The 26,367-nt window shown below is 48.4% G+C and overlaps 1 protein-coding gene across 3 annotated transcripts; it reads right to left on the bottom strand.

Annotated features, from left to right (window-relative positions):
* Positions 1 to 1,085: 1,085 nt before the first annotated feature.
* HYOU1 (hypoxia up-regulated 1) lies at positions 1,086 to 26,294 on the bottom strand. 3 transcript variants are annotated; one of them, XM_068554128.1, is made up of 26 exons: positions 26,206 to 26,294; positions 11,638 to 11,735; positions 11,306 to 11,399; positions 11,049 to 11,127; positions 10,741 to 10,895; positions 10,542 to 10,618; positions 9,918 to 10,099; positions 9,558 to 9,673; positions 8,242 to 8,434; positions 7,893 to 8,027; positions 7,653 to 7,735; positions 7,433 to 7,565; positions 7,074 to 7,261; positions 6,700 to 6,838; positions 6,096 to 6,156; positions 5,861 to 5,940; positions 5,258 to 5,443; positions 4,942 to 5,114; positions 4,775 to 4,862; positions 4,523 to 4,645; positions 4,240 to 4,373; positions 4,075 to 4,159; positions 3,188 to 3,428; positions 3,046 to 3,093; positions 2,728 to 2,778; positions 1,086 to 2,594 (listed from the first exon to the last, which is right to left on the bottom strand). In XM_068554128.1, the coding sequence occupies exons 2-26, from the start codon at positions 11,726 to 11,728 to the stop codon at positions 2,533 to 2,535; spliced, it is 2,997 nt and encodes a 998-aa protein (XP_068410229.1). In that variant the 5' UTR covers positions 11,729 to 11,735; positions 26,206 to 26,294; the 3' UTR covers positions 1,086 to 2,532. The 3 variants fall into 3 exon arrangements, with proteins under 3 accessions (XP_068410229.1, XP_068410228.1, XP_068410226.1); XM_068554127.1 differs by lacking the exon at positions 26,206 to 26,294 and adding an exon at positions 12,708 to 12,791; XM_068554125.1 differs by lacking the exon at positions 26,206 to 26,294 and adding an exon at positions 12,570 to 12,701.
* Between the last annotated feature and the right edge of the window lie 73 nt (positions 26,295 to 26,367).

The raw sequence follows: 26,367 nt of genomic DNA, 5'->3' as shown, positions 1-26,367 counted from the left end.
TGGCATGTTAACGGATACGTTTCATCATCCATGTGTCCAAACCTGAAGAATATACAATGCCAAGAGTAAACCCTAATGTAAACTTTGGGTGATAATGATGTGTAGGTTCATAGATTGTAACAAACGTCCCTCTCTGGTGTGGGATGTTGATCCTGGGGTTGGCTGAGCATGTATGGAGCCAGAGGGTATATAGGAACTGTGTACTTTCTGCTCAATTTTGCTGTGAAACTAAAACTGCCCTTAAAAAAAGTCTGTTGGGAAACAAAAAGAGACTTGCAGGTTCAAAACTTGTCGTCTGAATTGTTCAACCTTTAGAGAAAAACATAAACTTCATGGTCATTTTTTTATTCAACTGCTTAGACATGTGAATGATTAATGACTAGGGACTTCCCTGGTTGCGCAGTGGGTAAGACCCCACGCTCCCAATACAGGAGACCCAGGTTCGATCTCTGGTCAGGGAACTAGATCCCACGTGCATGCCACAACTAAGAGTTTGCACAACTAAGGAGCCCACCTGCCTCAACTAAGACCCACTGCAACCAAAAAAAAAAAAGACTGAGGCCGTTGTTAATAATAATTAATGATTACAGTGATTTTCCTTTGGTAAAACATGGCTCCATTACAACTGATGAACAACCCAAATTAACTGTGCTGAGTAATGAAGCTCTAGCAACACATTCTTGTATCAGGGTAATAATGGAAGGGTTATTGGGTCAGAATTAAGTTCAAACCTAGCTGAGTCACCTAATACCTCTGATTCCTTGGACCTCTGAACCTCTATGAACTGCTGATTTCTTATTTGTAAAATGAGGTTGTTACCTTAAAAATGGATTATTACCTAAAAATACCTGGAATATAGGGATCCAAATGATGTCAGGGGAAAAATAAAACCACAGTTTTGTTCTCATGAAGAAAAATTACATACATGAATCTCAACTAAGTCCAAAACGTTAATGATGTTTTGGTGGTAGTATTATAGGCAATTTTGTTATTCAAACTTCTACCTTCCAAATTTTCCATTATAAACATGCATTATTTATATTCAAGAAATAAACATATTTTTAAAAAATCACAGCACAAAAAACTGTAGAAAAGAATATTTTATTGAAACAGCTTTTCAATTAACAATGGAGCAAAATACAACTTGACTCAAAGCTGTCCAACCAGCCTCAACTGCTAGTGAAACAACTCAAACATACAGGACAGGGTAGGACACTTGGGTCACACTTCTGCCAATGTGGCAAAAAAAAAGAAAAAAAAAAGAGGAAAAAAACACAAGAGACAGACACAAGCAGGCTCCCCCTTGCCCTGGGAGTTGGGGTGGCAGCCCTGGCTCCTGCTACAGATGGGATCCTGGAGGGCAGGCTGCCCAACATCGGTGTGGTGGGTAAAAGGCCCCCATCCCAGCAGAGCAACACATTAATAAGAAAGGCCAGCCTGTACCCTCTTCCTTCCCCCCACAAGGCCTGCCTCCAATAGAGCGAGGTGGCATTTTTACATTCACGCCATGGTCTCTCCTGCCCCCAGGGTCTTAGGACAGGGGCTCACAGTAGAAAGCACATTTTGGTCAGCCCAGGGGGCCAGGAAATGAGGGAAAGGCTCTGTCTGAGAGGGCAGAACAGGAGCAGAGAGAATGGGGGCAGGAAGTCAAAGGGCCATGGAGTACCAGGCTACTAGGAAGATGCAGTTTTCAACAGTGCTTGCAGGACGCTGGCATCCTGTGCCAGCCACTGCACACGGCTTTCCTAGGCCCAAGAGTCCACAGGTTGGGGAGCTACAGGGTTTTCACACATCTCACTCCCTGGAGAGGCAGCTGGATTCCCTTCTTTACTTTCTCCCTGCCTACTCTGGCCACCGGGGGTTGTACGTGTGGGTGGGAGCCGACCTAGATTGACTTAGGCAGTCCAGATGGAAGGGCTCTGGCCTAGAGGCAGAGGACTGCCGAACTTGCAAGAGGAAGCCAAGGAGACCCACGGGGAGGAGGCATGGGGGCGGGGGTTTTTAGAGAAAAAACCTTGGAGGAGGCAAGAGCACAGACAGGCGCTCAGAAATCAAACCTGGTAACCAAGGCTCTGCAGACACTGGCCTGTGTGGCATTGATCTCGTGGTGGAAGAGGGAGGGAGGGAAGGATGACCAGAAAAGACTGGAGACCCTCTAATAAGCCAGGACACCCTTCCCACTACGAGGTCTGTCAACCAACTACCGATGGCCATCCTCTCACCTACCCACAGGCGAAGAATTAAGACCTAATAGTGATTTTTCCCAAACTAGGGCCTGGATGGGTAGGGAACCAGAAGGTGGGATTGGGGAACGGAACAATTTCAGTTTTAACCACAGAACTACTCCAGAAGAACTGGTGAGCTGTCCCTTCCTTCCCCTTCTCCACACCTCCCATCACAGGTGAGAGAAGAGGAACTTGAGCCTCTGAGGGCGGGACCAACCCCTCCCCCAGCCCTTGGTGTTTAATAAATAGAGGTGGTAAGAGAAGGGGGCAGGGACGAGCGGGGAACCGGGGAACCAGGAGGCGGGTGTTATAGTTCATCATTCTTCAAAGTTGGCTTCTGTCCTGTAGGCTGCTCTTTCTGTTCAGATTCTGGTGGGAGTTGGGGGAGAGCAAAGGAACAAAAGCAGGTGAGATGGAGGTAACGGGCCCAGTTCTGGGCAGGCGTCTCCCCCCAGACCCTGCTAGGCTTCCCGGTACCTCCCGTCTCCCGCTCTGCCCTCACCTGCTGCGGGACCCCCTAGCTCCAGAGGTTCAGAGTCTGCCGGTTCAGATCCTGCTTTCGGGAAGGAATGGGTTAGCGTCTGCAAAGGAAGGAAGGGGGCTAACAGAGGGGATGGCAAACTTTTTCTGCAAAGAGCCAGGTAGTAAATATTTTAGGATTTGTGAGCCACACTAGGTCTCTTTCCATATTTCGTTTTTGGAAATAACCTTCTAAGGCCGTTCATAGCTCAGGGGCCGTCTGCAAAGAGGCTGTACCTGCCAGTTTGCCGACCCCTTGGCTAAGCGATGCCCATATTCCCAATCAGTTTCCCCAACTCACGAGTCTCTTGCTCAGGTTCTGAGATGGGCTTTGCATCTTCAGTCTGGCCTGGAGGGAAACCAGGAGGAAAATGTAGTCCCGGGAAGGAAGGGAAAGCTTCTTGCTGCCCAGTAGCACCTGAAACCAGGCACCCTGCCCTCACCTGCTGGAGGGATGACCTTGTCCCCCTGGTCACTGGCACTGGCATTGAGGGGAGGCTCTGCCCGGGTCCCATTCTTGTCCTTGGGCCGGGGCCGGGGCTTGGCAAACTTGGCCTTATTGAGCAGATACTGCACCTCACGGTCCAGGGCCATCATCTTGGCCTCGATGTCTTTTGAGAGCAACACGGGCTTCTCTGTGGCAGGAAGCTTGGCCTGCTCGGCCACGGTTGCATTCTTCCAGGCCTGGGGGCAAGGACAGGCTCAGAGCCAGCCACGGAAGTGGCAGACGCCTCTGTCCCAGGTGAAATACACCCCCCAACCAACCTCAGGCTCTTCCCTCAGACCCCAAATCACTGCTGCCCGTGGCCGTCAGCCCCAGAAGTAAGCAGACCCCTCAGAATGGCATTCGAGGCTCTCCACATGGGAGTCCCAAACTACACGTTTCTGGCTTACATCCTATTACTATGGACTAACTACAGCTGAACCTCTTAATTATTTTCTCCTTATCTCTCCACTTCTGAGCTCTGGTTCAAAAAAAAGAAGTCCCCACGTCCAAAACAGTTTCTGCTTCTCATGACAAGTCATTCTCACCTCCCCAAACCCTGGCCCACTTTCTGCATCCAGCTCAAGTCCCAGCTCCTCAAAGCAGCTTTCTCTAACCTCATGGGGATGGGCTCTGTTGCTCGTCTGGTTGACGACTCATGGCTATGACCCTAGTCTGGGACTAATCCGACATGGCCTCAAACGCAACCATCTTCTGCCTTCCAGATTAGCTGCCAAGCCCGGAGGCAGAGGCTGCCAGCTCTCCGTTTCTCCGCATCTCCCACGCTGCCTAGGACAGCCCGCCTCGCCAGGTAAGTCTCCAGTTAAGTATTTACACGGGGATTACCCAGGTCTCATTGATGACTTTCTCTAACGTTGTCATCTCCACCTCCGTGAAGATCTGGTCCATCTCTGGGATGAGCCGGGCCCCCCTGCAGCCAGAGAGGAGACCATCAGTCCAGGAGGGACAGGGCGGGACTGAATGAGGAAGAAAAGCAAAGGGGCCGCTCACGTGAGGAACATGCTGGAATGGTTGAGGAGGTTATCGAGGGCAGACAGCCGTTCGGGCCACTTCTTGCGCTCTTCCACCCGAAAAAACAAGCCTTGGCACAGCTTCCTCAGCTCGGTCAGCTTCTCCTTCAACATCTGATGGATGTGGGGGAGGGAGAGGGCAAGAAGGGTTGAGGGGACGACATGTCAGCCCTGGAGCCAGCCCTGCATCCTTCGTTACGGCCTCACACCCCAGCTCTCCTCCCTTTCCCATCCGGCCCGCCATGTCCTGCGAGGTCCCTCACCACCGTGGTGGCCCCAAAGCCCTCATCCTCCAGCCAGGTGGACGCGGCACGGAGTCTCCCAGAGATGTCCTCACGCTGCTCCTCGGTGGACACTTCCTGATACTCAGGCTGGTGCAGCTTGTCCTGGGGAGGTGCACAAGAGCGCAAGCATGCAGCAGGCCCTGGGGGCAAGGCTCACGGAGCAGGACCCCCTCCCTGCTCCCCAGCCCCAGACACAGGGCCTGGGGCAGGTGTGCTTCCCAGCCGACCAACCTGTGTCTCAAAGATGAATGCTTCCAAGCTGTTGGCCGCTTTTTCCCGTTCCTGCTTCTCTAGGTCCCGGAGCGTCAGGTCCTGGAGTCTGTGGACAGGGGCGGCAGGCATGAGGGGCTCTGTTCCACACCCTGGGCACCCTCCGTGCACTCGCAGCCTTTACTCACTTCTGGGCCGAGCGGGCCAGCTCATCCTGGCGCAAGTCAGGCAGGTCCAGGACTACCAGCTCCACCCCTATCTCCTCCACCATTCTCTGCTTCCGGGCCGGCTTCTGCTTCTTTTCTTCCTCTGGGGCTGGAGGGACACCCTCAGCCCCTGCCTCGCCCTTCTCACTTGGCTTCTGCGGGGACGAGACCAAGATGTCAGGGAAAGTGTTGGCCCTTCTATCCTCCACAGGCAGGGCTCTGGGGGCCAAGAAGCAAGGCAGGCACCTGTCCCATTAACCGCTGGGTCCAGGCTGGTCTCACTCTGCCTAGAGCTCACCTGGGCCTCGGGCTTTTCCCCGTTGTCCTTCTCTGCGGCCTCTTCTCCCTCAGGGGCTGCATCCCCCTTAGGCTCAGGGGGTGGGGGTGGAGAGGTGTCCTCTGTTGGGGCCTCAGCTTCCTCCCTGAGCTCTGCTTGCTCTCCAGGCTCAGCCTTGCTCCCCTCAGCAGGCCCCTCTTCTTCCTCCTGGGAAACAATCACAGACACGCCCACCCACAATAGTCACTAGCAGAGCCTGTGGATCAGGACTGGCTCGGCAACGCCAGGTCCCCATGGCTCTGCTTTGAGGGGCTCACCGCCCATGACACAGCTTGGGGGAGACAGAGGACCACTGTATGGAAATCGGCAGCAGGCATCTGGACTGCAGCAGTCTAGCTGGACAAAGGAAAAGCGTTTGGAGATGAGGGTGGGCCTTGGAGCTCAAGCACAGGGACGGCTCCGAGTCCAGAGGAGGGTGTGGTGAACTCGGCCTGGGCTGAGAGGAGGGGTAGGTCTATCACATCCTAGGCAGCTGAGATGCCCACTCCAACCCCCTGTCCCTGCTGCCTCCACCTGGTCCCACGCACCATCCTCCATGCTCCCTTGGCTCCATCCTGGCCTTACCTGGACAGTGTCAGTACCATTCTCTTTAGTATCTTGTGTGGTGCCACCTCCAAACAGGCTGGAGATGGTGTTGCCAAGTTCTAGAAAGAAGAAAACCCAAAGACTTAAAGGGGACCACAGCATTGACTCCACCCCCAACCCTAAGGGCACGGCCCGCCCACCTCCCCAAGATGCACACAAGTACACCCTATCACACACACACAAACACAGGCAGGTGTGTGCACACTCATCTTACTGGTCAGGGTAGATTCCTCTTCTGGGCTGTCCTCCACCAGCGTCTCAAACACTGCCTCCACCTGAAGACAGGGATCCGAGGTGAGAAAACGCACACGCTAAGCCACCTCTTCTCCACAAACATCCTGCCTGGCGGGTGACTGCTGAGGCACATCCAAGTGACTCCCAGGTGTGCCGGCCTGTTCTCTCGCCTGCCTCCTCCTACGGGCTCTTGGATGGAGTCACCGCCACCCCTGGTGATTATGAGCCCTTTGAGGAGGGGACCGTAGCTCCTCGCCCGCCCACCCTCACACTTCTCCACTCAACCGAATGGGCCGTTATTGCCCCAGGATGTTCTGAAAGATATTAAACCCCAGAACCGTTCTTTAAAAACAGGTTCCTCAACCATTCTACAGATCCTGAAACTTGTAACAGCCACGAGCATTTACAGGCTCTGAGACGGCCCATACTGCGTCCCTGGTTAGCTTTGTTTAACCTAAGGTTTACCCAACTCCAGAACCCGTTTCATTTATCACGTTCTACTACCATGAGGAACTGCTCTGGAAAAGGCTGCTGGGGCCTGGGCCAGCCCCAGGCCTGGGAGACACGGGGTCTCCTGCTCTCACCCTGTCTAGGCTGAGCACGCCACTCTCATCCAGGTTGAAATGAGCCTTGATACCCTTTGACTCATAGTCGGGATACTTCTTGAAGCTTTCACCCACACCTTTTAGCTTCACCGTGGTCAGATTCTGGGAGCCAAATACCCTGCGTGGGGAGGAGAGAGCCATTAAGGGGAGGGGAGCCCCCCCAGCTCTAGCCTACACAGCCTCCCAGCACGAGATGCGGGGCCCCCCCCGAGGACACCCTCGGGATGGAAGCTCCTCCCGGAGGAGAAGCTCAGCCCAACCCCAAGACCAAGCCCACAGCCTGCTTCCCCTGTGTCACCCTCCGACCCCAAACCCTCCCTCCCTGGAGCCCTCTCCCTGCCCCACCCCCTCACCGAAGATCCTCAGGCCCCAGGAAGCCCAGGTCACCATAGTTGATGTGGAAGTCGAAGTCATGGTTGTAGCGGTTAAAGGTAATGACTTTGCGTTGAGGGTAGGGCCCCATCCGGCCGAAGAGGACGCGCTTATTGTGCTTCAGGCTGCGAACTCCAGGCTCCTCTTCCACTTCCCTCGTGAACTCCACCTACACGGCAGGCAGAGGGGAGGTACGCTGGAGAAGCAGAGGAGGGTCTCGGGGAAGAAGGGCGGGGAACACCAATGGCAGGAAGACAGACGGACAGTCTAGAGCAGACAGGGGAGACGGTCCTGGAAGAGGTAAAGGGAGCCTGTCACCCCATCCGACAGGCTTACTCACCAGGATGGGGTAGATCACCGCGTCTCGGACAACAAACGGCTTCACCTTGAAGGCTTTGCTGAGCGCCGCTGCCTGGTACACAGCCCCCACGGCGGCGGCCTCGTCGGCGTTGATGTTCTTGCCCAGCTCCTCCCTGTGAGCATCCCAAGCCTCAGCACCATCCACCTGCAGCTCCCAGCCCGGCCCGCCTCCCCTCAGCCCTCCAGCCCCCCACACTCACTTGCCCACAGCCTTCAGCAGCACCTCCTGAACTCTGGGGACCCGAGTGGCCCCACCCACTAGGATGACCTGCTCAATCTCATCCTGCAAGGGGAGAAAGAATGGGAGATGGATCAGCACGAGTTAACCCTCCTCCTCAGCACTGACTGCTCCCTGACGTTCCTACTCCCTCCTTCCTGCCACCTCATCGCTTTCTATCCCACCTGCCTCCCCGCCATGCCCTCCTCGACGACCCCCTCACCAGCTTCATCTCGGCACTCTGCAGGGCCTGCTGCACAGGCCCAGGCACCCGCTCAAACAGGTCTGCACACAGCTCTTCAAACTCTGCCCGAGTCACCTTCGCCTTGAAATCCACATCGTCCATCAGGCCCTCGATCTGCGGGAGGATGAGGAGGGTCAGAGTTCTCACCCAGGTCCTGCTCTCTGAGTGAGCAGGTCAGACACCAAGGGAACAGGACTTTGGGAGGATGGAAGGAAGCACAGGAAGAAGGGATGGGCCACACCAGGCACAAGGAGTTTAGCTCAGCGTGGCGGGATCCTCCACCCTCTGGGTGGGGAATATTTGCCCTCAAGAAGCCACATGTGAGCACCTGGGCCATGTGATCGGCATTGGCACTCAGGATGGTCTTGAGTCGATTGGCCTCACGCAGCAGCTTGGCCATAGCGCGGGGGTTCTCCCGCACGTCCTTCGCTCTCTGGCCCTTGCGCTGCTCGTTGAAAATCCCGGCCAGGTGCTCACGCAGCCGGAGCTCCATCTCCAGGCCCCCCAGGGTGCGGTCAAACCTGTGCAGGAAAGGGAACAGGGAAAAGCATGAGGAACACACAGGACTCCTTCACCTGCACAGAACCTGGCCTTCACCCACACGGCTGACACCTCACAGCGATAAGCATCTGCCCATTCATTCAACTGTACCTATTGAGCATCAAACTATGTATTTGTCTCTGGAGATGCAACCGTGAGAAGAAAAAGACAAGACAAGCCCCTTGTTGTCAAAGAGTTTATAATCCAGCAACCAGATGATCATACAAATGTGAAATTTTAACCATCCTATGCGTTATGACAGAGAGTAAAACAACGCCACTAAACGTATATATGGAAAATTTCAGCTATTTAGAGAGGTCAGGAAAAGTTCTGTGAATAAGTGATGCTTGAGCTGAAACCTGAACGATGAGTTGAGGTTAACTAGGTGAAGAGGAAAGAACATTCTAGACAGAGGGAAAAGCATGCATAAGAACTGTGAGGTGAGAGAGTGCGGTGTGTAAGTTCCATGGAGAGCAAGGATGGCTGGAGCTCAAAGAGCAAGAGGCTCAGGGTCAGAGCCAAGCAGGAGGAGCCCAGGAGCACACAGGCACAGCCTTATAGGCCAAGGCAAAGGTTTGAAGCCACTGTAGGGTTTTTAAAGAAACAATATACAGTCAGGTTGGCATTTTGAAAAGAACCCTCTGGCTGAAATGTGGAGAAAGAACTGGAGGGAGGCCACACTGGCAGCGGGGAGATCTTCAATTCTTCAGGAAAGAGGCGATGGTGGTTTGGACTAGCATAGAGGCAGTAAAGATGGACAGGAAAGAATGGGTTCGTGAAATAAGATAACGCCAGTGATAAGTAAACTGGGAATGACGAGAACAAAAAAATAATTGAATCTGACACTCCACATATGGCCTATGGCCGTGTGGGTTTCCTCAGAAGCAGCTTGGGACGTTCTCTGCCCTTCAATCTTCCCAAACTGTCCTCCCCCAATTTCCATCTACCCCTTGCTCTTCAGGAGAGGTACCCTATGAGGACTGATGCTTTAACCAGGAGAGCTTTCCTGCAGGGAGCAGGAAAGTGAGGCAGCTGCCCCTCTGAGAAGAAACCCCTGACCCGAGGGTATCTCAGCAAGCAGCCCTCCTCCCAGCACCCACTTACCCCACTCCCCGGATCTGCAGCTGCGGCTGCATCCCTGCATCCTTAGTCTTCACTGTCTGGTAGGTCACGATGGTACACACAGTGCTGCCTGCGCCCATGTCATAGAACATGATATTCTGTAGAGACATCAAGGCCACTGTCACAGGAACCTTATTCAACTCCAGGGTGCGTGCCTCCCTGCCTGCAAGGGGCTGCACCAACTCTCAAATGAAAGCCAAACAGCTCCAAAAGGGGTTGAGGGCTGTTGCCTCATTTTGTCAAGGGCCAGCCATAGAAACAAGATGCAAAACGAGCCAAATGGCCTCCATCATCAGACTCAGCCACGCTGGAAGTCTGGTCAGCAGTTCCTCCCTGGCTCACCTGGGCAGTGCTGTTGATATCTTTCCGGCGGAAGACACCATAGCTGAGGGCAGTGGCAGTGTTGTCGTTGATGAGCTGCAGCACTTTGAGGCCAGCCATGCGCGCAGCCTGCAGCACAGCTCGGCGCTCAGCCTGATTGAAGAAGGCTGGCACGGTGATCACTGCATCCTTGATGGGCTGCTCTACAGGGGACAAAAGAACAGAGTTCCCACCAGCTTCACACCTTAGAGGAGGGATTCCCAGTCTCAGCACAATTGATGTTTCAGGCCAGATAATTCTCTCTTTTTTTTTCTTGGTGGCACTGTGCGGCATGCGGGACCTTAGTTCTCCCACCAGGGATCAAACCCGTGCCCCCTGCAGTAGAAGCATGGAGTCTTAACCACTGGACTGCCAGGGAAGTCTCTGGGCCAGATAATTCTTTGGTTTGGGGGGCAGGCCTGTGCAGTCTAGGATGTCTGGCAGCACCCCTGGCTTCTACTGGGTAGATGCCAGAAGCAGTAGCTCCCCAGTTGTGACAACCAAAAATGTCATCAGACGTTGCCAAATATTCCCTGGGAGGCAAAACTACCTCCATTTGAGTCCCTAGGGAACCTGGCTCCCACTGGCCCCATCTTGGCCACTCACCTGCAAAATCTTCAGCCAGAGAACGGGAGTAATTGAGAAGCATGCTGAGGACCTCCTCAGGTGAGAACTGCAGCTGCCTGGGGGAAGGAAGCAGTTAGAGGCAAGGAAAGCCAGGCATCGAGGCAAAGACAACGGTGAGCACATGCAATGGGGACCCCATCAGGCCCGCTGAGCCCACCCTTCCCAGCAGGGCACTCACGGGCTGATTTGGAAGTACACAGTCTGCCTCTGTGGGTCGAAGCCCAGCTCATGCTCAGGGAAACGAGCTCTGTAAAGGGCTACGTGGGGGTTATTCTCCTGCTTCCCCAGGAGGTGCTGGAAGTATCGCAGCGTAGCCTTTGGATTCTTGATGGCCTGAGAGGAGGTAAAGAAGAAGCAGAGTATTAAGCTCCAAGCTGGCCATCACTACCTCCTACCTCAGAGATAGATCAGGGAACAGACTCTGGGGTCTGTTACCTCCTCTCCTCTGCCCACTGCTTCTGGGAAGGGGGCGGGCTGCTAGCTCACCATGCTTGCTGCACTGTCTCCAAAGAATCTTTCATTTTCTTTCAGGGTCACAGTCACTGGGGTTTTCCTCCGGGATTCCCTGTGGAAAAGAGACAATGGGACCAGGTGCCTATGGCAGGGTGTGTTCTCAGGAGCCTCAACACCCTACACACAATCAATCGTGCACACACCAAAGTCTGCCGAGGGCACTACGAAGAACACACTGTGGCTTGGGGCGCAGACTCCCTTTCCCCACCCGACCCTGCGGCCGCCCTCACTTGTTCAAGACAATCTCCATGGGCACTCCAGGTTTGACAATGGCCACCTTCATTGACTCACTGCCCAGGTCCACAGACATCACTGCCAGCGTGTCTGAAGGGGAAACAGATTTGTCAATTAGCCCCTCTTCCCCCAATTCCTGAGGCCCCGCTAATCAAAGCACACTTCTTTCCATGGAGAAAGTAAGACAGCAATAGACAAAGAAAAAGGTCTGGGTCTGGCAACCTAAGAGTCCAGTTTCCCACCACCAGCTTCTTTCCCCCTTCCCACCATGTATCATCCAACATTCACTCGTTTAAATTTCTTTTGATGCCTCTGTTGGGGTACACACCACTCAGTGCCAACAGGTCTGCCAAGAGCACAGCCATCAAGGCCCAACAGGCTAGCCTCCTCGGCCTCTGCCTCCTGACGGTGGCTGCCATTGTGTCTCTGGGGGAGGAGAAAAACAACACTTGTAACTGGATGCCCTGAGTGAAGGAGGCAGAACCTCATCCAGAACAGAGCTTTAAGATTCATACCTACTCCCTCCTCACCCAGGGCAGAGCAGTCTACATCCCATCCCCTCCCTCCCAATGAGAACCAAGCACTCTCAGCATTCGCAGAAGTGCCCACACAAAGGCCCAGGTGAAACAGCAGAGATCCTGGCCGCCAGCCACCACATCCCTAAATAAACGTAACAGGACAGGAGAAAGGAGACCAGGGCCTTCCGTCCACAGCATAGGCAGCAACTGGCGCACCCCAGCACTGTTCCTGCTGTCAGACACCTGGGGTGCGGCCAGGGATCCCCGCCCAGGACTCAACTACCTTCCTACACCTGGAGCTCCCCTGCTGGCGGGGAAAGCCGGGCCGGGCCTGGACGGGAACTGAGAGATGGTGACGTTGGGGGAGGCTGGGATGGAAGTAGGGCCTGTCTCATCCTCAGCATCCCCTCGGGTTGTCCCGCCCGCTCCCCTTCTCCATCCCATACCAGGCCCCGCTGCCTACTCAGACGCTGTGCCTGGAACGGTAAGGTTCCGCGCCGTTGGGTACCGAGCACCCCGAGTTCACGTAAGCCTCACCAGCCGAAGACGGCGGCTCCCACTCCCGGAAACGGGTCCCGGTCCACCCCTAAGACGTGGGGGCGCCCCGGGGACCGAGATGCAGGGCCAAGCGCACTGGCGTTTGTGCGACCCTCACTACCACTACCGGCCCGCCCCCGGAGCTAGCACGTTGCCTCCTCTAGGAGGGGTGGCCGGTACCCATCGCCATCCCCACCCTCGCTACCTCTTGCTTCCGCTCCTGTGGCCCCAGCTCTGGGAAAAACGCGGCGGCGGACGGACCCACGAGGCCAGCAGCGCGCCCCTCAAGCCCGCGCCCTTCACAACTCCCCTCGGTTTGCAAACTGTTACATTAGCCACCAACCTCCCGGCGGCGTCTCGCGCACCAGCCGGCCCCGGACGCGGCGTGCGCTCATTGGAGCCTCCGCCGCCCGGCCCTGCGCCGCGGGCCCGGCCCCGCCCCCCGCCGCCGCGGCGCGCGTTCCCATTGGGCCAGGTCCTAAGCCCGCCCCCTCCTCCGTCTCCGGCCCCTACAGGGGAGGCAGCGGAGGGGCCAGTCAACCAGTTGGAGGAAAACTGCCGATGCTGGCCGTGGATTGGTCCACGTCACGCGGCCCAGCGTCAGTCCCGGTGCGCTCGCGGGACTTTTCCGGCCGCGGCGCTGGATGTCTGATTCCCCGGGTCGGGAGTGACCGGTCCCTGGAACGAGTCGGCGCACGAGCGGTCCCGCGCTCGGCCCTATTCTTCTGGTCACCTGGGAGCTCCGGCCGAGGGGCAGGAAGGATCGGCATCCCCTCCGCAGCCACGCGGAAGAGGCGCTCGCTTGTTGGTCGGTATTGGCTTTGGCTGGAAATCAGAGAATGGCTGCGCTTCTGGCTCAGTCCACCTCAACCCCGCTTTGTTTCTTTGAGGAAACTAAAGCCACCAGAGGAGAGATATTCGCTGATGGGTCGGAGATAACGCTTGTGTTCGTGGCAGAAGTTGGCCTGTTTAATTTGTATGAGAAGGAATATTCCAAACTGCAAATCGCTACACACAAGAGACACTTTTAATATTTGTGAAGCTGTAATTGGTTAAGCACAGATGCACCACCTCCTGTTTCGCCTCCATTAAAGCTTGTGCACTTCCCTTTTTTTCTGAATTAAAGAACCTCGGGCAGGTATTGGCGCTTCTCACTTCCCTTTCTGTACTTTGCAGTCCCATAGAAATATGCACGGTCCTTAGAGCACTTTCTTTTCCCAGTTTTACTGAGATGAGCGCACTTTTCTTAAACGTGGTATCAGTCGCCTCTCTCACGAAATCGACGCCTGGCCTTCCTTCACAGAAGGTTCTCGTGAAGGCCCTGGCTATGACAGCCAGGGCTTGGTTAAGGAACTCTTATCTGTTCCTTTCCCTACATTTTTTATGAGGCTTAGGGAGAGAGTCTGGTGTCTATGCTTAGAAGATAAACCTATGGGCAGTACCAGGGAAAGGTCTATTTTCCTTCCCTTTAAGAACAGTTCAGTGTTCAGGTAGCAGAGAAATTGGTAGAAATAGAAATTCGCTTAAAACGGTTTAATTACACAAATAATACACAAATGTAATTTTTTTTTTTTTTTTAAGGCAACGTTGTGTAGCATGCAGGATTTTAGTTCCCCAACCAGGGATGGAACCCGCGCCCCCTGCATTGGGAGCACAAAGTCTTAACCACTGGAGCACCATACACAAATGTAATCTTGAAAAAAGTTCCAATATTCTAGATAAAGCTAAATCCCTTTGATAATATCCACAACCTTACTCTGTCTGAGGTATCTGCTGTTATCAGATGTATAACATTCCAGGCCTTTTCCTCTGTATTTACATATATGTGTTTTGAAACATGTAGCTGTTGTCTTTTTCTAAATGATAAAATGTCGTACAATTAGATTGTTTGCAACTTGCTCTTTTTTTTTTTCGGTAACTCACAATAAATCATGAAGCATTTTCCATACCAGTACATAAAGATTCACCTTGTTTACTGCTATAGAACATTCTATAGCATGGGGGTTGTTTAGCCATACTGATGAACACAGAAGTTGTCATTTCAGTTCCACAGAGAAAGATTTTGTTTCTCAATAACTGACTCTACTTTTGACCAGCTATCCAGTAGGGTAGATTCTTTCCATCCCTTTCAGGGTATGCATTTTAACATTTATTGGCCCTCTGTCGTCTGAAAGCATTGTGCTAGGTGCTGGGTTTCCAGAGATGGGGACGACCTTGTCCCTTCCTTCAGAGGAGTCAGTCTGTTGGGAAACAAGTATGTTCATGGTTTCATGCACTTATTAAAAACCTGTTGAATGACTTAATTGGAAGAGTAAGAAAGTCAGTCTCCCCTGCTCCTAAGTGAGCTCCCACTCCCAGAATACCCTTGGTGGGAGCACAGTTTGCTGCAGCTACGCTTCTCGACCTGGGTGTCTGTCCCCCTGGGACGTGCAGCAGGTGCAAGTGCTCTGGGAAGTCACCTGTTTTGTTCTCTGACCAGAGAAGAGAATAGCATTTCACAAGGGCAAGTTGTAAAACAATGGGAAATTTTTAATGTAAAACACCTGATTTAGATTAACTAAGACAGCTGACTCCACTAGTTCTCCAGAATAACCTGTAATAACATTTGAGGACTACATCCCTTCCCCCACACTGTGTAGAAACCCAAGGGAAGAAAGTTGCCATCTTGCAGAACATGTGCCAAACTGACAGAAGACTAAAATGAACATATTAGCCAGAGCACATTCATACATTATAAACCATGCACATTATGTTATGGGCTGAGGGCAATGTTGATTATGGCGAACATAATCCAGGAGAATTTAAAAAATTTGTTGTCACCCAGCAACCCCATTCTTAGGTGTATATCTAACAAATGTAGAGACTGTTTATAATAGCTTAATTCATAAGGGCCCAAAATTGAATACTACCCGAATGCCCATCAATAGCTGGATAGATAAATAAATAGTGGTAGATTCACACAATGGAATTCTGTACAGCAATGAAAACAATTGGTCTACTATTACATTCAACAACTTAAATGAATCCCACAAACAATACTGAGTGAAAGAAGCCAGAAGCCAAAGAGCACACAGTTTATGACTTCACTTGTATAAAGTTTAAAAACAGGCAAAATTAAGTTACAGTGATAAAGTTGGGATGATGCTCACCCTTTCAGGGTAAGAAGAGGGCGTAGGGCAGGCTTTTGGGATGCTGGTTGCAGTGGCTTTGGGAAAATTCAATGGATTGTAGTATGTACACTTTTCTGTTTGCATGTTATACTTCAATAAAAAATTTAAAAATTATTTTGTATGTGTCACACAAAGGACTAGAGGGTTTGATTTTACTGTAACCTTAGGCAAGAGAAGCACCAGGATAAGTTGTTTTTTTTCTATTTTTATAAAAATGTTTTTAGAATTACAAAAGAAATGTCTGGTTATTGAAGAAAACTGGAGGAACACAGGAAAAACAAAGAATAAAAGCCACTTGAGATAGCCTCATTCACCAGAGGGCAGACAGCAGAAGCAAGAAGAACTACAATTCTGCAGCCTGTGGAAGGAAAACCACATTCACAGAAAGATAGACAAAATGAAAAGGCAGAGGACTTTGTACCAGATGAAGGAACAGGATAAACCCCCAGAAAAACAACTAAATGAAGTGGAGATAGGCAACCTTCCATAAAAAGAATTTAGAATAATGATGGTGAAGGTGATCCAGGACCTCGGAAAAAGAATGGAGGCAAAGATTGAGAAGATGCAAGAAATGTTTAACAAAGACCTAGAAGAATTAAAGAACAAACACCCAGAAGAATTAAAGAACAAACAAACAGAGATGAACAATACAGTAACAGAAATGAAAAATACACTAGAAGGAATCAATAGCAGAAAAACTGAGGAAGAAGAATGGATAAGTGACCTGGAAGACAGAATGGTGGAATTGACGGCCGTGGAACAGAATAAAGAAAAAAGAATGAAAAGAAATAAGATTGAAAAGAAATGAAGACAGCCTAAGAGACCTCTGGGACAACATTAAATGCAACAACATTCGCATTATAGGGGTCCCAGAAGGAGAAGAGAGAGAGAAAGAACCCGAGAAAATATTTGAAGAGATTATAGTCGAAAACTTTCCTAACATGGGAAAGGAAATAGCCACCCACGTCCAGGAAGTGCAGAGAGTCCCAGGAAGGATAAACCCAAGGAGAAACACACCGAGACACATAGTAATCAAGTTGACAAAAATTAAAGACAAAGGAAAATTATTCAAAGCAACAAGGGAAAAATGACAAATAACATACAAGGGAACTCCCATAAGGTTAACAGCTGATTTCTTCAGCAGAAACTCTACAAGCCACAAGGGACTGGCATGATATATTTAAAGTGATGAAAGGGAAGAACCTACAACCAAGGTTACTCTACCTGGCAAGGATCTCATTCAGATTCAACAGAAATCAAAAGCTTTACAGATAAGCAAAAGCTAAGAGAATTCAGCATCACCAAACCAGCTCTACAACAAACACTGAAGGAACTTCTCCAAGTGGGAAACACAAGAGACAAAAAGGACTTACAAAAACAAACTCAAAACAATTAAGAAAATGGTAATAGGAACACACATATCGATAATTACCTTAAACGTGAATGGATTAAATGCTCCAACCAAAAGACACAGGCTCGCGGAATGGATACAGAAACAAGACAGCGTATATAAGCTGTCTACAAGAGACCCACTTCAGACCTAGGGACACTACAGACTGAAAGTGAAGGGATGGAAAAAGATATTCCATGCAAATGGAAATCAAAAGAAAGCTGGAGTAGCAATACTCATATCAGATAAAATAGACTTTAAAATAAAGAATGTTACAAGAGACAAGGAAGGACACTACATAATGATCAAGAGATCAATCCAAGAAGAAGATATAACAATTATAAATATATACGCACCCAACATAGGAGCACCTCAATACATAAGGCAACTGCTAGCAGCTATAAAAGAGGAAATCGACAGTAACACAATAATAGTGGGGGACTTTAACACCTCACTTACACCAATGGACAGATCATCCAGAGAGAAAATTAATAAGGAAACACAAGCTTTAAATGACACAATAGACCAGACAGATTTAATTGATATTTATAGGACATTCCATCCTAACACAGCAGATTACACTTTCTTCTCAATTGCACATGGAACATTCTCCAGGATAGATCACATCTTGGGTCACAAATCAAGCCTCAGTAAATTTAAGAAAACTGAAATCGTATCAAGCATCTTTTCTGACCACAATGCTATGAGATTAGAAATCAGTTACAGGGAAAAAAACGTAAAAAACACAAACACATGGAGGCCAAACAATACGTTACTAAATAACCAAGAGATCACTGAAGAATTCAAATAGGAAATCAAAAAATACCTAGAGACAAATGACAATGAAAACACGACAATCCAAAACCTATGGGATGCAGCAAAAGCAGTTCTAAGAGGGTAGTTTATAGCAATACAAGCCTACCTCAAGAAACAAGAAAAATCTCAAATAAACAATCTAACTTTACACCTAAAGGAACTAGAGAAAGAAGAACAAACAAAACCCAAAGTTAGTAGAAGGAAAGAAATCATAAAGATCAAAGCAGAAATAAATGAAATAGAAATGAAGAAAACAATAGCAAAGATCAATAAAATTAAAAGCTGGTTCTTTGAGAAGATAAACAAAATTGATAAACCATTAGCCAGACTCATCAAGAAAAAGAAGAGGATTCAAATCAAAAAAATTAGAAATGAAAAAGGAGAAGTTACAACAGACACCACAGAAATACAAAGCATCCTAAGAGACTACTACAAGCAACTCTATGCCAATAAAATGGACAACCTGGAAGAAATGGACAAATTCTTAGGAAGGTATAACCTTCCAAGACTGAACCAGGAAGAAACAGAAAATATGAACAGACCAATCACAAGGAATGAAATTGAAACTGTGATTAAAAATCTTCCAACAAACAAAAGTCCAGGACCAGATGGCTTCACAGGTGAATTCTATCAAACATTTAGAGAAGAGCTAACACCCAACCTTCTCAAACTCTTCCAAAAAATGGCAGAGGAAGGAACACTCCCAAACTCATTCTATGAGGCCACCATCACCCTGATACCAAAACCAGACAAAGGTACTACAAAAAAAGAAAATTACAGGCCAATATCACTGATGAACATAGATGCAAAAATCCTCAACAAAATACTAGCAAACAGGATCCAACAACACATTAAAAGGATCACACACCACGATCAAGTGGGATTTCTCCCAGGGATGCAAGGATTCTTCAATATAAGCAAATCAATCAATGTGATACACCATATTAACAAATTGAAGAAGAAAAACCATATGATCATCTCAATAGATGCAGCAAAAGCTTCTGACAAAATTCAACACCCATTTATGATAAAAACTCTCCAGAAAGTGGGCATAGAGGGAACCTACCTCAATATAATAAAGGCCATATATGACAAACCCACAGCAAACATCATTCTTTTTTTTTTGGAACTCCTTTATTTATTTATTTATTTATTTTTGGCTGTGTTGGGTCTTCGTTTCTGTGTGAGGGCTTTCTGTAGTTGCGGCAAGTGGGGGCCGCTCTTCATTGCGGTGCGCAGGCCTCTCACTGTCGCCGGCCTCTCTTGTTGTGGAGCACAGGCTCCAGACGCGCAGGCTCAGTAGTTGTGGCTCACGGGCCTAGTTGCTCCGCGGCACGTGGGATCTTCCCAGACCAGGGCTCGAACCCGTGTCCCCTGCATTGGCAGGCAGATTCTCAACCACTGCGCCACCAGGGAAGCCCCCCAAACATCATTCTTAATGGTGAAAAACTGAAAGCATTTCCTCGAAGATGAAGAACAAGACAAGGATGTCCACTCTCACCACTATTATTCAACACAGTTTTGGAAGTCCTAGCCATGGCAATCAGAGCAGGAAAAGAAATAAAAGGAATACAAATTGGAAAAGAAGAAGTAAAACTGTCAGTGTTTGCAGATAACATGATACTATACATAGAGAATCCTAAAAATGCCACCAGAAAACTACTAGAGCTAATCAATGAATTTGGTAAAGTTGCAGGATACAAAATTAATGCACAGAAATCTCTTGCATTCCTATACACTAACAACGAAAGATCAGAAAGAGAAATTAAGGAAACAATCCCATTCACCATTGCAACAAACAGAATAAAATACCTAGGAATAAACCTACCTAAGGAGGTAAAAGACCTGTACTCAGAAAACAATAAGACACTGATGAAAGAAATCAAAGATGACACAAACAGATGGAGAGATATACCATGCTCTTGGATTGGAAGAATCAATATTGTGAAAATGACTCTACTACCCAAAGCAATCTACAGATTCAGTGCAATCCCTATCAAATTACCAGTGGCATTTTTTACAGAACTAGAACAAAAAATCTTAAAATTTGTATGGAGACACAAATCTACAAACAACAAATGCTGGAGAGGGTGTGGAGAAAAGGAACCCTCTTGCACTGCTGGTGGGAATGTAAACTGATACAGCCACTATGGAGAACAGTATGGAGGTTCCTTAAAAAACTAAATATAGAATTACCATATGGCCCAGCAATCCCACTACTGGGCATATACCCAGAGAAAACCATAATTCAGAAAGACACATGCACCCCAATGTTCATTGCAGCACTATTTACAATAGCCAGGTCATGGAAGCAACCTAAATGCCCATCTACAGACGAATGGATAAAGAAGTTGTGGTACATATATACAATGGACTATTACTCAGCCATAAAAAGGAACGAAATTGGGTCATTTGTTGAGACGTGGATGGATATAGAGACTGTCATACAGTGTGAAGTAAGTCAGAAAGAGAAAAACAAACATCGTATATTAACGCATATATGTGGAACCTAGAAAAACGGTACAGATGAACCGGTTTGCAGGGCAGAAATAGAGACACAGATATAGAGAACAAACGTATGGACACCAAGGGGGGGATAGTGGCGGGGGGGTGAGGGGGTGGTGGTGGGATGAACTGGGAGATTGGGAATGACATGTATACACTGATATGTATAAAATAGATAACTAATAAGAACCTGCTGTACAAAAAATAAATAAAATAAAATTCAAAACAAAAGAATAAAAACCACTCACAATTCCATTTTCTAGATTAAATCACTTATAGTATTATAATGTATATCAATCGATACACACTCTTTTAACAGGTTCCTATGTCATATTTTTCCCCTCCAGAATTTTCAGTGGCTATATTTATGGAATTGTAGCATAGAGAAATACAATATTTAATTACCAAGGACTTACCTGGTGGCACAGTGGTCAAGAATCCGCCTGCCAATGCAGGGGACACGGGTTCGAGCCCTAGTCCGGGAAGATCCCACATGCCACGGAGCAACTAAGCCTGTGTGCCACAACTAGTGAGCCTGAGCTCTAGAGGCCATGAGCCACAACTACTGAGCCTGCATGCCACAACTACTGAAGCCCACGCACCTGGAGCCCATGCTCTGCAACAAGAGAAGCCACTGCAATGAGAAGCCCGCGCACCACAACGAAGAGTAGCCCCCACTCGCAAAAACTAGAGAAAGCCTGTGTGCAGCAACGAAGACCCAGCGCAGCCAAAAATAATAAATTAATTAATTAATTTTTAAAATTACCAAAATTACTATTTGACAATTAAGATGTTCTCTGTACTGTTATAAAATTGCAATGGACACATTTATTGATAAATTTTTATGTAACTCTATCCCTTATAATCTACCTAGGATAAATTTCTAAAAGTGGAGGGCTTCCCTGGTGGCGCAGTGGTTGAGAATCCGCCTGCCAATGCAGGGGACATGGGTTCGAGCCCTGGTCCAGGAGATCCCACATGCCACGGAGCAACTAAGCCCGTGCGCCACAACTACTGAGCCTGCGCTCTAGAGCCTGTGAGCCACAGCTACTGAAGCCCGCGTGCCTATAGACCATGCTCCGCAACAAGAGAAGCCATGGCAATGAGAAGCCCGCACAGCGCAACGAAGAGTAGCCCCTGCTCGCCGCAACTAGAGAACACAACTAGAGAAAGCCCACACACAGCAACAAAGACCCAACGCAGCCAAAAGTAAATAAATAAATCTATAAAAGTGGAAATGTGGCCTTAAATTCTGGTTTTTAGGCATTTGATACATATTGCCAAATTGCCCTCCAGAAAGGTTTACCAATATGCACTCCCCAACAGCAGTGGATGACAGCCCCTGTATCCTTACTAACATTAGAATATTAATTCATTTTTAAAGTCTTGGTGGGAATTCCCTGGTGGTCCAGTAGTTAGGACTCTGGGCTTCCACTGCAGGGGGCACGGGTTTGATCCCTGGTTGGAGAACTAAGATCCCGCAAGCTGCATGGCATGGCCAAAAGGAAAAAAAATAAAGTCTTGTCATTATGAGGGGCTTTTTTCTTTTAATATTTATTTATTTATTTTTGGCTGCATTGGTTCTTAGTTGTGGTGCACGGGCTCTTCTTTGCAGTGTGCGGGCTCCATGGCACGTAGGCTCTGCAGTTGTGGCACGCGGGCTCTGTAGTTGTGGCGCATGGGCTCAGTGGTTGCGGCGGCACGGGGCTTCTCTCTAGTTGCAGCACGCGGGCTCCAGAGCGCACGGGCTCAGTAGTTGTGGTGCGTGGGCTCAGTAGTTGCGGCATGCAGGCTTAGTTGCCCTGTGGCACATGGGATCTTAGTTCCCCAACCAGGGATTGAACCCGTGTCCCCTGCACTGGGAGGCAGATTCTTAACCACTGGATCACCAGGGAAGTCCCGGCATTATAAGTTTTAATAAAATGACGGGGGGTGATGAGGACACAAAGGCTTAGGAACATTTCTCAGCTTGCATTGAGATGGGGATTATTATGTGTCAAGGAGAGAAAGCAAGACTTTTAGGGTTCTTGAATTCTATGACTTCATGATCACATAGAAAAATGACTCAGACTTATGAACAAATATATGGACTTGAGTGCTCTTTAAAAAATAACTGATCACACAGAATACAGGGCTTTGGAGTCTGCAGACCTGGATTTGTCTGTGAACCCCACTACTTCCTACCTGTGTGACTCTAGGCAAGTTGTTTAGCTCTCCTGAGCCTCAGTTTCGACATCATTTAAAGAGGCATGCTGGTATGTGCCTCACAGGGTTGGTGTCAAAATTAAAGAAGGCGGTAGGGACTTCCCTGGTGGCACAGTGGATAAGACTCCACGCTCCCAATGCAGGGGGCCCGGGTTCAATCCCTGGTCAGGAAACTAGATTCCACATGCATGCTGCAACTAAGAGTTCGTGTGCCACAACTAAGGAGCCTGTGTGCCGCAACTAAGGAGCGGGCAAGTTGCAACTAAGGAGCCCTGGAGCCACAACTAAGGAGCCTGCCTGCTGCAACTAAGGCCCAGTGCAAATAAATAAATAAATATATGAATAAAAAAGAGCCTGTTTAGTGGTTCTTCTAACTTAAAAAAAAAAAAAAAGAAGGTAATAAAGTGCTTTACATAGGGCTTGGGACATCCTAAGCACCAAATATACATTAGTTAACTTTTTTATTGTTTTTGTTTTTTGTCTAGAGAAATAAAACTAAAAGATGTGCACTATTGCAGTGTTAAAAGCTTGGTTAAGTGCTTTGCCAAGTTCATGCGGAATTTCTCTTTTTGTAGGCTAGATTTTCACAATCAATAATCAGTTAATTGCTTCTTTCTCCTGTTTCATGGTAGCCTTGGAGCCCTGGACTCTCTTATACTGTAAGACCTCTGAGTTTATTTTAGGTTGACCTTCTTGTTCCTAAAGTGGAAACTGCTGCTAGCCTTTTTAGGGGCTAAGAGAAAAAAAACAGACTTTCCAGTAGTCTAGAAAATGGTTTCTCCCAGAGAGCCAGATGAGAGGGGGAAATGATAGAAAATAAAAGCTTGCAGCTAGAACGAGTAGTGTTCCTGTTCTGCTCTAGTGGAAATGACTGTTGTACATCATGGGCTGCAGTTGGCTGAAGGGCAAAAGAAAGGGCATTGCTAGGCAATTCTTGATTCTGAGTTGTGATCTCTTTAATTTCAAGCTAAAGACTTGAGTTGCTTCTTCATCTTTAGTCTCCTCAGAACTCCAGTTCTCAGTATGCAGAACTGTAAGTGAATCTGTACACTCGATCATTTTCTGTGTAGTCAGCCTTCTTATCTTCCTCACTATACTGAAGTTCCTGGATTCAGACAAGCATAACTAAAAGTTAAACCCCGGTGTGTGTTCTGACAAGTGTGGCCTAGCTTTACACCCCAGCAAACCATTTAGTTAAAGGTTAGGGAACTGAAGAACTCATGTTTTATTTCCAAAGGACTTTGATGTTTTTGCCCAGAGAGAATCACCTGAACCTCTCTGAGACTCTGTTTCTCATCAGAGATAATGATACTTCTGCAGATGGTTGCTATGAAGAATCCATGAAAAGTGAAAGCACTTTGTTATGTATCATTCACTACATGAAATTAAGGACTGGTATCCAGAAAAGATGAAGACTCTAATTCAAGAAGATACATGCACCCCAATGTTCGTAGCAGCACTATTTACAATAGCCAAGACACGGAAGCAAACTAAATGTCCATCGACAGGGACTTCCCTGGTGGCCCAGTGGTTAAGAATCGCCTTCCAATGCAGGGGACCTGGGTTCGATCCCTGGTCGGGAAACTAAGATCCCACATACTGCGGGGCAACCAAGCCCAAGCGCCACAACTACTGAGCCCATGCGCTCTAGAGCCTGCAAGCCACAATTAGAGAGAAGCCTGTGCGCCGCAACGCAAGACCCCACCTGCCACAACTAAGACCTGACACAGCCAAATAAATAAATATTTTTTAAAAATGTCCATCGGCAGATGAATGGATAAAGATATGACATATATACACACACGCACACACACACACACACACACACACACACACACAATGGAATATTACTCAGCCATAAAAAAGAATGAAATCATGCCATTTGCAGCAACATGGATGGACCTAGATTATCATACTAAGTGAAGTAAATCAGAGAAAGATAAATATCATATGATATCATTTATATGTGGAATCTAAAAAAAGATACAAATGAACTTATTTACAAAACAGAAATAGACTCACAGACATAGAAAACAAACGGTTACCAAAGGGAAAAAGGGGGGAGGGATAAATTGGGAATTTGGAGTTAATAGATACACACTACTATATATAAAAGAGATAAACAGCAAGGACCTACTGTATAGCACAGGGAACTATATTCAATAACTATAACGGAAAAGAATCTGAAAAAGAATACAGGTATATACTGAATCACCTTGCCATACACCTGAAACATTGTAAATCAACTATACTTCAATTATAAAAAAGAAATTAAGGGCTGGATACTGTCAGTCCTGTTTATGTCTGTCCCTATGGTGGTGGTCAAACTCGCCAGGAACAGTTAGTACTGAACACGTATTGGTCAAAAAGAGGAAAGGAAGGAAGGCAGCAAGTCTGAAGAGGTGCCATGGGTCCTCTTGTGGGCCAGTTATCTGCCTGTGTACCCCCATCAACAGGAAGATCCAGTGCGCATGGGCCTTACCAGGTTCAGACATCAAAGGAAGATGCTGAGCCTCTATCATTGGACAGTAGGGGGAGCACGCCGCACATCAGCAACAAAGATGCCATTCTGCTGTTCACATCTCTTTGCTTTCACTTTGCTTCCTTTAACACATATTATCCATAGTCTTAACAACTGACATAACATACGATCTAAAAATTCTAATGAATAGTACAGAATACGCTCAGCAGGTGAAAGCTGGTCCCATCTACTCCCCATTTGTGCTTCTGCCCACGGATTGAGATCCTGAACTAGTTCCAATACCTGTGTGACAGAGAAGAAATAAATCTGGGCTGGAAATCAGGCAATCTGTGTGCCTTCCCCTCATTTATTTCTTTAGACAAATGGACACTACCTTTCCCGTCAACAAGACCAAGGAGAGGAGGTGATAAGAGGAAAATCATCCACATTCATTGCTTCAACCAAACATGGAGTATCTACCAGGCTCTGTTAGACCTGGTTCCTGGTAACCAAGATACAGGCCCTACTCTCTGGGAACTCCGGGGAAGGAATAAAGAGTAAAATGTTCTGAAAACAAAAAGCTGTGGGGTTAAGGATGCAAAAATGAACTTCACAAATACTAACCACATGGCCACTTTTTCATATGCATACTATCTCAAATGACTGTGTCACTCCGGTTTGTAGATTCCTGTGGCACACAAACAGTACACCTGCAGTTTTCCACGTGGACAGCTGGTTTAGCCCGAGTTGGGACTGGTGGGTACCATGGAGTGTCTTAGACACCACTCATTAAATCACTCAGTGCTCAGAGCTGCGGCTTCAAGGCTCTTTGCTGTGCTCTGCTTACGTGCCATACCCTGCCACTATGGCAACGAGAGAAAGGCCAGGTTCTTGGAATTCCTGCCCCATCAGTATTTCCCAGCTTCCTTAAGAAACATGTTTTAGGTGCCCATTACATGCCACGCGCTCTGACAGAGGGACACAAAAACGAATATAAGACACTGACTAGAGTTCACAATCCGTATCTGGTGGCAGACACAAACCTCTAACTTCAATTCTCCTCTTCTACGGCCGAAAAACCAGTTTCACATACACGGGTTCATTTAGGCCTCAAAACAGTCCTATGAGGGCAGAAGGTAATTCACCTAGGCACAGCGGGTTACAATTCACAAAGCGCGTGACATTTGATCCTCATCTTGATCCCTCATTGCCTGCGAATTTAATAAAGGAGGAAACTGATGCTCAAAGAGGTGAAGGTCTAGCTCTTAACAAGCATTTCAGCCAGGGCACTTACAGAGCCGGCAAAACCGCAAAATGCGGAGCGAGTGGCGGGCTGGGGACACTGCCTCAAGCTGCGGCGCGCACTCTCCCAGCAGGGGGAAGCTGTCAAGGCGACTGGAGAGCGCCTGCGCACCCAGGCTCCAGGAAGCTGCCGGGTCACGTGATCCGCCGGCTC

Source organism: Eschrichtius robustus, chromosome 11 (assembly GCF_028021215.1).
Source record: "Eschrichtius robustus isolate mEscRob2 chromosome 11, mEscRob2.pri, whole genome shotgun sequence".
Lineage (NCBI taxonomy): Eukaryota > Metazoa > Chordata > Mammalia > Artiodactyla > Eschrichtiidae > Eschrichtius > Eschrichtius robustus.
The sequence above is the reverse complement of the archived record's forward strand: the minus strand, read 5'-3'. Positions and strand labels throughout refer to the sequence as shown.

What these genes read in the sequence shown, in the direction of transcription:
- HYOU1 (XM_068554128.1), bottom strand. Translation starts at nt 11,728, where the DNA reads ATGGCAGCCACCGTCAGGAGGCAGAGGCCGAGGAGGCTAGCCTGTTGG. An exon ending in CTGCAGATCCGGGGAGTGGG is followed by an intron (nt 8,435 to 9,557) that starts GTAAGTGGGTGC and finishes TTTCCTGCACAG; the next exon opens with GTTTGACCGCACCCTGGGGG. An exon ending in AGAACCTGAGCAAGAGACTC is followed by an intron (nt 2,779 to 3,045) that starts GTGAGTTGGGGA and finishes TCCCGAAAGCAG; the next exon opens with GATCTGAACCGGCAGACTCT.